General features: G+C 54.7%; 1 protein-coding gene across 1 annotated transcript; it reads left to right on the forward strand.

The window, feature by feature from the left end:
• Positions 1–2,135: 2,135 nt before the first annotated feature.
• Positions 2,136–5,726, forward strand: ColSpa_07829 (uncharacterized protein; the record flags this gene model as incomplete). Its single annotated transcript, XM_049274041.1, has 3 exons — positions 2,136–2,302; positions 2,381–3,082; positions 3,143–5,726. The coding sequence occupies 3 exons, from the start codon at positions 2,136–2,138 to the stop codon at positions 5,724–5,726; spliced, it is 3,453 nt and encodes a 1,150-aa protein (XP_049129998.1).
• Between the last annotated feature and the right edge of the window lie 5,452 nt (positions 5,727–11,178).

Raw genomic sequence — 11,178 nt, forward strand, 5'->3', positions numbered from 1 at the left:
GTGGCACATTGACCCAACTGGCTGGCGGGTCCCCGTCGAGTCCGCAACCGCGGTCCGAGCAGGGGTCTGGTACATGACCCGGATCTTTGGATCATCCGCCCCGTGCCGGCTCCGCTGAGTGAGTCCTCGCTACCTAAGCTAATCCGAGGTGCACGTGACCCAGTTCCTCCAACTCGAATCCCCCAATTAATTGGTTTGGAGAAGGAGGGCCAAAAACACAATAGTGTAGAATGGCATTGCCTGCTGCAGCATTATGTCATTGTGCCTTTGCCATGTTGCGGTGCACCTCAACGTTTTTGATGATTCTTCCCACTTCGGCGTCATTGAAGATCAAGTTGAGTACTCGACTGGCGCGAATGCACAGAATTTAACGTTATGCGAAAGGAAGTTGAAGTGCAAGTAAATATCTGAGCAAATTAAGACCACGTCAATACTGGCGCAGTAACAGAATCACCGTATTGCACGAAAAGGAAAAGCACATGCCAGACCAGATGGTGTTTCTTGTCGTTATGGAACTTCGGCTAGGCCCTAGGGTCCAGAAGTTGGGTAATCACCTCGGATCAAGACAGCAGCAGCAGCAGCAGCAGCAGCAGCATCATCGTCGTCGTCACATGGGTCGTGCAAGATGGTGCAAGATGCCCGGCCACTCGGCTGCACATTCCCGAACTCCAAAAGTCCAGGGAATTCAAGCTGGTGAGCCACACTTGCGTGCGAACGATGCAATGCTGCATCACTAGAGCCTCGTCTGGCCCACTTGATTGGACCCTGGCTGGCGTGTTTCGAGGGGTTGTGGCTCATGGACGACGGCGTGGTTACCGTCTGCCAATCATTCAAACCAGTCCGTGCCTGCGTGCCTCCCCTAGCAGGGTTGTTCAACAGTCCCAATGTCTCGTTCCATGCGGAGGTATGGTGAGGACTGGACATGGGATGGATGGCAACAGGCATCGACGCGAGGGTGGGCCGGTGCCAGCGCGGGAGACGAGCTCGACGTAGGTAGGTCGAGGGTGCGAGGGCGGAAGAGATAGGTAACTTGGCGATCTGTGATGCCTTGCTGACCTGCTTGTTGTTATCCGCATGCTCACCAACGTGTTTGGTTGGTTGGTAGCACGCGATGGAAGCAATAGCTGTAAAGACGATGACGTTGGTGAGACATTCCACGGGGTGCTGCTCCGAGGTGGCAGGCAGCTCTTGCGCGCCCTCAGATGCAGATTTCCAACAGGCTAGTGGTGCCGCTAGAGCTCGACGTCTCACTTATGTAAGCTTCCCCAAGTGAAGTACCTTTTTTCAGCAATCGCAGCGCAAAAGTACCTGCGTGTACATGCCCGGGCGCCCCTCCTCCTCAGGCCAGACACTGGCGAGGAGGAAAAACTTGGCCCAGAGTAGGAACTGGCCAGGCTGGAATGGTCACCTCCTACGTAGGTAGGAAGGAAGGAAGGAAGCACAACAACAAGAAACTGACTTTTTTGCATCAAAGTCCCCTTTTCATTCTCCTCCTTTGTTATCTTCTCTCCTCATCACCTTCCTTCAAGCCGACGACGTGGCCAGAGTGTCCCCTCCTTTCGCCGTCTTCCCACATACGACAGAGGCAGCGTGTCCCTTGACGACCTGAAGCAAAACAAAAAACCATCGCCATCCTGAAGGTAGATCAATCATCATGAACTCCTGGCCCCACAATCCTACCCCCAAAAAGTCCCAGTCACCACTGCCCACTCCCCTGCAATCCATTGGTGCTACCCAGCTTTTGGCCGCCCAGCCCGGCCTAGCCCGCCTGAACCGGCCCATGTCCGCCGCCGACTGGGACTGCGACATCTGAAAATCATCAGAGCTCCTTGTGCAACCAACCAGCCCGTTATCCTTTTTTCCCTATCCTCCCTCGACCTTGCTCCTACTTGACGTCTTCGCCCTCGACTTGTTTTTTTCTCTTGGTTCTTCCTTCCATCATCCCTTAACTGACCAACCTACTTAGCTCAACGCAGCTTCGAGTACCGCATCCTCTCGTCTCCGACGCGTGCATCCGGTTTACCTCGCCGCCCGCCCGACGCTTTTCTCTCTCCAACCTCGCCGGTAACATACACAAACTCACGTCACGCGCAAGCGAGCCGCCTGGTAATCTCCAGAACGCACGACCCTCCGTCATGGAGGCTACCAGTGGCTATGCCAACGGCTTCCCCAAAGTACCGAACGGAAAGATTAACGGAAAGCCAAACGGCAAGATGAGCGGACAGGCTGTGACTATCAAGAGGAGGACAACTCCGAAGCGAGGACCGACCCTGCTCGGCCGCTCATTTAACATGGTCGCAAGGTTGGTGCACACATCCCCACTGTCGTCATGGCGATAGTTACACTTGGCCAAGACCCCTTGACTGACGACGCAACCCAGGATCCTGACTTGGTATTCCATCATATCAATCCTCTTCCGCTGTCCTGCGAACCTCGAGGCCTGCGACGAGTCCTCTCCCAAGATTTGCAAGCCGTACTTCCAACTGAAACACGCCGTAACACCCCACCTCGAGCCTTACTATTATACCTACGCCGCTCCCTACGTCGAGAAGGCGACGCCCTACTACAACATCGCCAACGAGAGAGTATTTGTCCCTACCAAGGCCTACGCCACCAAGTACGGCGGTCCCCGCCTGCAACAGGCCCAAGCCTACGGCCAGGCGCAATGGGACAAGAACATCCACCCCAAGCTCGCTGTCTACCAGAAGCAGGCTCAGGAGAAGTATGACCAGACTGTCGCCCCCCATGTCGCCAAGGCTTCGACCACCGTAGGCCCCTACTACGACATCGCGCGCACTAATGCTCTGCAAACCTACCACGATGTCATCCTACCCTCGTACCGGTTCGTCCACCCATACGCCGCACAGGGCTATGCCGTCGCCTCTCAGTTCACTACCGAGACGGCTGTTCCGTCCGCCTACTGGGCCTGGAACAAAACGTACAGCTTCCTCGACGCCACTGTTTGGCCCCAGTTCCGTGTTTTGTACATTGAAAATGTCGAGCCCCAACTGGCTAGAATCGGACAGCGCCTTGGTCGCTACAAGAACAAGACCAAGGGATCGCTCGAGAACGTCTCTGAGAGGTAAGGAAACATTGTCCTCCATGTTCACCACCCGTAACGAGAGACTAACAACCTGTACAGTGCCACTGCTAAGGCATCTTCTTTCACCAAGCCTGCGGCTTCAACCGCCTCCACCGCCGCTTCTTCTGTTTCCTCGGCTGTCTCATCCGCTACAGAGAAGGCTTCCGTGGCCATGGAAAGCGCGCATATTCCAGACGAGTCCGAGGTCGCTCAGCACGACAAGTCGGAGCAGGTCCACGCGCCCCCGCCTGGCGAGGACGAGTCTGACCTTCGCAAGACCGCACGCGAGATTGTTGCCGAGGATCTTAGCAGCTGGCAATCCAAGTTCGCCAAGGCTGCCGAGGAGGGTGCTTCCGAGATTGAGGACCGTGTTCAGGAGATCTCCGAACGCGTGATCAAGGAAAAGGCCCATGGTCAGGGCAAGGCGCTTGTCGCCGAGCTCCAAAACGCTGCCATCACCGAGATTGATGCTTTGCAGAAGCAGATTATCAAGCTTGTCCAAAAGTCAGCCGACACCCCCGAGGGTGTCCAGGATGAGCTCTTTGCACATGTTCGGAAAGCTGGACTCAACGTCAAAGAGAAGGCGCAGAAGATTCGTGTCTGGAAGGACGAGTACGAGGCCGACATCGAGAGTGCTGTTACCGAGGCCGCTGATGAGCATTTCAAGATTCTTGAGAGCATCCGTGACTTGGCACTTCAGAAGATTGGAATGAAGTGGGCATGGATGGACGGCATCACCTACAAGGATTGGGCCAAGTACCATGAGCTGAAGGACCGCTTCGACGAGTGGACCATGGACCTGAAGAAGCTCATCATTACCCATCCCGGCCTGGAGAAGGCACGCGAAGCCTCGAACGAGGTTGAGGATTCAGGCATGGCTGCTGCTCAATCTGCTGCACAGGACCTCGCCAAGCTTAAGCAGGTTGGCCTCTGGAAGCTCACCGCTCAGGATTCTTCCGACAACTTCGACAGTGAAACTGCCCGCCTTGCCGCCGAAGAAGCCGAGCGCCTTCGTGCCGCCGAGGCGTCCGCCACTCCCTCTGAGGCCATCTCCACCCCTGAGGAAGACCCTCTGGAATCGGCTGCCAGCGTGATCGAGGACGAGTCGCCCGCCACTGACCTTGGCTCTGACGGAGCGGCAAGCTCCGTTAGCAGCGTTGCTAGCGAAGTCAAGGAGAGCCTCAGCAGTGCCATTCCCGCTGTGTCTTCTGCCGTGTCCGAGTCCGCCAGCAGCGTCGCCAGTCAAGCGTCGAGCGTTGTAGCCGGCAGCTCGTCCAGCACTGCTTCGGGACCCGACCTGGCATCCACCATCATTCCCGGTAAAGACCAGACTTACGTTGTCGGCACCGATGGATCGTCGCCTGCCGGTGATGAGGAGAACGCTGTACCTGGCGAAAAGCTCGAGGAGGAGATCATCCCGGAGTCTGCGGAGGACAAGCCTGTTGCTGCCGATACCGAGACTGTAAAGCCCGCCTTTCTCGGGGCTGCCGCGCAGTCTGTCTCGAGCAGAGTGCCCATTCTGGACGACGATGAGGACGCCGACAGCGTTTCTTCCAGGGCTCAGGAGGCCTACTCTGCCGCCATTTCCAAGGCTTCCGAGCAATATTCCTCTGCCAGCGCTGCCATCTCTGCCAAGATTTATGGCACCCCCCAGCCGACGCAAGAAAAGCTGATTGCCTCTGCTTCTGGTGCCTATGCCGACGCCATCGCGGCCGCCAGCTCCCGTTACGATGATGCCGTCAAGGCAGCCTCCAAGGCCCTTTATGGCACTGCCCCCGCCAAGTCTACCCCTTCCTATGATTGGGCCAGCGTTGAGGCCATCGCCTCCCAGCGTCTGAACGAGGGACGCCTGTGGGCTGAGCAGCAGTACGAGAGTGCTAAGATTGCGCTTGGTCTTGCCACTGCTACCCCTACTTCCCAGGTCGAGAAGCTCCTTGATCAAGCCAAGTACAACTACTATGCTGGCCTGGGTGTCGCTCATGCTCGCTACTCCGAATTCCTGGCTGCCGCATCCTCGGCCTTGAGTTCCGCGACGGCGACCCCTACTCCTACTAATGTAGCTGGCACTGCGTCCTCTGTTGCCTCCGTTGCCACTCGCTCGGCCGACGCCGTGGCTTCTGGAGCGCAGAAGGAAGCTGTTGCCGTAGCATCCGCCGTCAGCGATGGCTTCTCGGCAGCCGCTTCCATCGTCAGCGATTCCGTTTCCGCCGGCGTCCAGGAGGTTGTGGATGCTGCGCAGGCCATCGAGAAGGGGGTTTCAGATACCTGGGAGGCCGTGGTGAGCCGCGCCAGCATTCAGATCTATGGCAAGCCCACACCAACCGCATGGTACGATAGTGCCTACAGCGGCGCCGGACAGTACGCGTCGCAGGCCACTGCAGTCGTTGCTGAGAGTCTTGCAGCGGTTCAAGGCCAAGCTGCTAAGCAGTATGAGGATATTAGCAAACTTGTCTCTGAGCTCCTGGTCGGCAAGGAACCCACTGTCTCCGAGAGCGTTTTGGGTCGCCTGCAAGCTGCCTACTCTACGGGCATTGCCTCCGCCGCCAGTCTTGCCAGCGCTGCTTCGGCCACTGCCTCTTCAGCTGCTTCTGTTGTCACGAACGCTGTCAAGGAGACTGTGCAGCATGTCCGCGATGAGTTGTGAACAACTCGTCTCCAATACTCTCGATACACCACAGAAAGCATGATTGCATGAATAACAGCACACGAAGTCAATCTCAACACGCCTGTTACGGCGAAATCCCCCATCACTCTCTTTTACGTACCAGATACCCTCGCGCCTCGAGTATCGAGGCCGACTAGTCCTGAAGATCTCCTTTTCTATCCGGCTCTCAATTGGCCACCTGTCAGCCCTACTCCCGAAGTTACCGACACTGCCTGTCGCCATTCCGTCCTCTGTAAGAGGGTCTGAGCACCCGATTTCTTTTTTCCTCGTGTCTGAAGTTGAGGGAGGAGAGGAGGGCCCGGCGCGACGATTGTATTGCAACATGGCAGGGCACGAAGCTGGCGTTCGGCATTGGGAAACCGTCGTGTTTATTTGGGAATACAATGAGCGGCTGGCCCAATACTATTTCAAGTTCATGTTTATGTATGCTCACGTGTTATGTTTGCCTGTATAGCTACAGTATTTTGTCAATCAAAAATGTTCGACAACGTCGATTGCCAGTGACCCTTGGCGCTTGTGTATGTAGACTGTATTCATACGCTCGGTAATTCGAAATATGTGTCCATTCTTGTTTCCGGTCGTCTGGATGACAAAGTGGTGAGTGGCTTGCGCTGTAAGCTTTCAACTGTATTCAGACGGTTCATGAGAGAGAAATTGCTTTGAGGAGAGCAAAGCCAAAACGGGAGGCACTGATCTTGCGATATGTTGTCTGGGAAGAAGAAAGAAATGGTTTTCACATATTTGGCAACGAAAGTAAGGATGGTGTGAATTTCCGAGCCACATATGCTTCTACCATATTTTCTCAATCACAAGAGTCGTTTCGGCACCTGAATGGCAGTTCACATCCACGTCAATATAATGAATCTTGCTGGGCTTCGCTGTGCCTGCGATTGGCGGAGAGAAGCCCCTTCCTGCCAGGCCGTAGGGGATAAGGTGGGTTGGGTCAGGGTGTTGGTGAAGGGTTGAGCTCAGTGGGTTATTGTGTTGTGGCGAGCAGTTTTACGGAACCCGAGGCAGTTGATTCATCCACAGGCATTGTGGTTGTTTGCATGGTTTCGCGTAGTTTCAAAGTTCCAATATATTGTGTCTCGTGATTACATGATTGTCTACGTTTTCAATATTGGCTTGATTGTTGCTGGAAAGGAAATCGACGAAATCATTACTGAGTTAGGTACAAGGTGTAAAGGCGGCCAACTCACTCAGAAACACATCCATCTGGCCGTACACCCCGACGCAACCTTTGGGATCGCGAGAGGTCTTGTGTGATTCCTCATCCATTCCCAGCTGGTTGTGGCAAGGATTCATAACCCGGTTTACGGCTGGACTTGGCCCCAAGAAAGACTTAAGCGACTTTTTATTTTCTATTTTAGGAACCACAATGATGGGCGGCACCATGTGGTAGAGCGCTCGGTTTTCAGTCCAGTTCTCGACAAGGATGATTGTGCCATGCGTATCTCGACCTGCGTGCGCTCAGGGTAGCGACTTGATTGGTTTGGGTACGGACGCTGGCCAGCATCTATCTGCCTTCTTATTTTCAGGTATAATGCAAAGTTGGTCTATGTAGAAACTTCGCACTCTGTATGAAGCCATACCAGGTCTAACCATCAAACTGAATCCCGCAGTGCGGCTTCATGGGTGCAAATATGTCCAGGGGGCAAGGCTGTGATGCAGTTCGACTGTCGGCAGCCTGGGCTGACTAAGGGGTATACTCACTTATCCGGCCTCAGCTCTGCGATATTACATGGTTGCTTCTCAAGGAATCTTTTTCTTCAATATATGATGTGAGTGGACGAACACGGCTAATCCTCACACTGTCATCAAATGCAAGACGTATGGCTGTTGACGCACGACTCGACGCTGGTCCCCTACCCCTGAATCGGACACGATGGATCACGAGACATGAAATACAGGAATGGCATAATAAAACTGGTATGCTGCGTGCTGGCTACTAGCAGAGTATCACATCGGCACGGATACGGCAAGCCAGATGCAGTAACAAGAACTCAATCCAGCTTTGACTGTCACGCTTCTCAACGTCGTGAAATACTCATGCAATACACCCGGCGCGAATACCCGAGCCGACGACGCTGCGGCCTTGGAACTACCAGGACGAGGCCCTCATTACCTACGGGGCTTCCCCATATGACCTCGAAGCGGCCAGAAACGATGTCACCAGGAGGATCCTCCTGATCAGTTCATTCAAGGCATCGGATGTAAGGGTTACCAGATGCCCAAACACCGCAGAATGTAGCAAGGAGTCTTGCTTTGGTCAAACTACAATGGGAGCACCGCGCTAACACTATGGAAACGAAGAGACTCCCGCGAGAGACATTTCCACCATGGGCCAAAACAGAGGACCGAGCAGTCCGCTGTGATTTACCAACATGCATCATCGTGAGTCTCGAGTCGCAACACCCTGGGCCGGCATCCCAGTGGGGCCACAAGGGGAAATGGAGAGCTACGTGCGCAACTTGCTGAAAAGAAATTTCTTTCGTATGTATCAGGTTCGAAAACCACACTGGAACTGTCTTTGAGTGGGTTCCCTGCGCGGCCCGAACAGCCCGACATTGCAGCATGTGAAGGGTGTTGGGAAGCGTCTGGATTCGTCAGTGTGCAAAGTAAACAGTCTCGAAAGTGATCGCCGAGCAGGCAGCAGAATTGTCCCCATTCACACATGTCTAAGGAGCGGTCTGGTTGGACCGAGCGTATCAAGAGTGGCAGAAGAGAGGAGCAGATGTTATCCTGGCATGGTTGTCTCCAGAGTCCACAGACAGGCTTGGATTATGATTCCATCAATGTCTCCTACAAGCAGTGCAATTCGCCGTTGGCCGCACAATATGAAGGACAACAACAGGTTCCCCGATGCAGCTACACGACTTGGATCATCACACTCTCTCGCCTGGTGGTTCGGTCGGGCCAACTCTGCATTTCGACATCGAGGTTATTCCGTGCCGGCCACGGTACCAGGTTGCTTCCGCCAAGAGTCGACCGCAGAAAGCAGGAAGGTCCTGGGGAAGATCAAGAAATGGACATTCATAACAAGTACGGGAGCCCCTGCTTTCGCCGGGTTACTTGGCCAGAAGTCTGTCACTGCTTTGGGGAACAATGGGCAATTAAAGGCTGCTGGGTGCCGCAATGTGGATATGATGCACGTTGGTGTGTCGGAGACAATGTGGATGCCACCCGTATGTGTGACTTTTAGTGTTTAGGCAGCCACATAAAAAGACGCCAGCGGCCATGGCCGTGGGGTGACGGGCATTGGAGAGGTGCCATGTTGCCGGGAAGAAACGCCGCAATTGCCGTGCCACAGCGGATGGACTTCCGCAGTGGGATTCATGACTGCCTGTCTGCTCGAGTGGTAAGATCTTGACGAAGGTGGACCAAGCGATCTTCAAGACCTCAGTTATGTGGATTGGGGCCGGGAACAGTCACTTCATGAGGACGGGGATGAGGATGAGGATGATGATACACTCCAGGGTTCAGAGGAAGGATTTTTGGTGCTGAAGCATCGCCGTGCCTGGTCATCAAGACGAGTCAGTGAAATGACTACACGATCCATCCGCTTTCGAGTGGTGTACTTCGAGGCAGGTAAGGTAAGTTGGTGCGGGACAAGATGTAGACCCGGACACGGACTTGGTCGGGCAACCATGACGAGACTCACTGTTGTCCCCTTTAGAGGACAGCTAGTATAAGTTGGGACAACGCAACGGTGGTAACGGCAAGGTTAGCGCAGACGGTCCGCTTGGGCGCATACATAATGCCAACCGGGGTGTTACCACTTGATCAAGTCGCAGCTTACTCAGAAACGAAGGCGATGATGAGCAAGCAGCTAACGTCGGGCGCATCCAAGGAGGACTGTGAGTGATGAGAGGTTGTCGTCCGATGGCTACCCGTGGATAGGTGTGCTGATCCCGCGTGCAACACGTTGACTGTGGATGCCGCGAGTGTAGAAGAGATGCACCTGTTCGTGGAAAAAGAAAGGGGAGTGGTGATCAAGCATGGGAAAGACGAGCAGACTGGCAGATTGTGCCGTCTTGACATGGAGATCATCAGTTTATTTGGTGGACGGCAGTCGAACGAGTGCCTTGCGTACGACGACGACGACGACACATGATAGCCGAGAGAAGTACATGCATTGTCTCGGGTTCTTTCTTGTCTCCGTCCGCGAGTTTCTGTGTCTTGATGCTGGGAAAGAAGCAGCAGACACAATAACGAAATCTAGGCAAGTGATATGTGTCTGTCCTCGTCTCATTGGCGCAATCGTACATGGTGGTGGTGGACAAGAAGGAAAGAGTACGTACCGCTGCCTGTTCTACGGCAAGCCCCGACTGCCCAGCTGGCTCCACTTTGCAGGCTCCAAGATTATTCAACCAATTAGAAAGGATGCAATCTGGTGATCCACCATTAATAAGCGGGTCTAGCCGAGACAAGCCAGGCAAGCGAGGCTACCTTAGAGGGGCATCGCTCCGTCTTCAGGCAGCAGCATTCCGACCAGCAGCAGGAAGCCAGGAGCACGCACACCACACAGCACAACGGCGCCAGACCGCATCAGATCGCATGTTACGCATTGCCATTCCCCCATCCACAAGCCACAATCCGAGGACAGAGTCCCACGCCGGCCTTCCATTTGACGGCCATCAACGACTTGTGGATCGCTGACCGCGGACCGCGACCGTCGAATGCCTTTTGGCAACTCTGAGGGTCGGTGCACCCGCTGCGGAGCCTCCGTCTAGTCTCCCTCTTTCACCACACCCCCGGTAACCTGGACATTGACATTGGCATTGGATGCCACCCACGACCTAGTCCAAGTTCATCCCTCGCCCATCCATCCAGCCGTCCGTACAGAGTACTCCCGCCCGTGCCTAGTGAGTTATCGCCAGGATAGGGCAAAGACCATCCGTACTGTAGGCACCGAAATAACTGCATCCTTCCTCCCGCTGCGTCGGGTCTAAAGGCCAAAACGTGGGATCTTTGGTAGCAACCTCGGGGCCCTTCGTTCTCCTTGATCACCACCACGAGACCCACGGCTTCGACACCAACTTCTTCTTTTTCTTCATTTCCCTCTTTGTTGTACCTCTTGCCGGTAAACCGCAACTCCAATTCTTTGCAGGGGCTGCGTCCGACAAGACAAACCGACACTTCAAAGGCTGCGACTGTTGGAACATCGCATCTGCGTTGCAACGCCCGCGCAACCAATGCAACTCTAGCCGCGTAATCACCTCTGCCACATTCCGGACGAGATTGCGAACTCGACGTTGCAATTCATTCGTCAGGGTAGCCAACAGAGCCCCTGCCCACACAGCCTGGCTGATCCGCTCCCGATTATCGACGCCGACGCCGAGTCCCGATTCTTCATCACCACTCCCGGGTCTTTTTTCCAAGTCACCTCACAATAACATCCACAGTTATCAGATTATGTCACTGTGAACCA

The sequence above is a fragment of the Colletotrichum spaethianum genome (assembly GCF_022836535.1).
Source record: "Colletotrichum spaethianum MAFF 239500 DNA, contig20, whole genome shotgun sequence".
In the NCBI taxonomy this organism is placed as follows: Eukaryota; Fungi; Ascomycota; class Sordariomycetes; order Glomerellales; family Glomerellaceae; genus Colletotrichum; species Colletotrichum spaethianum.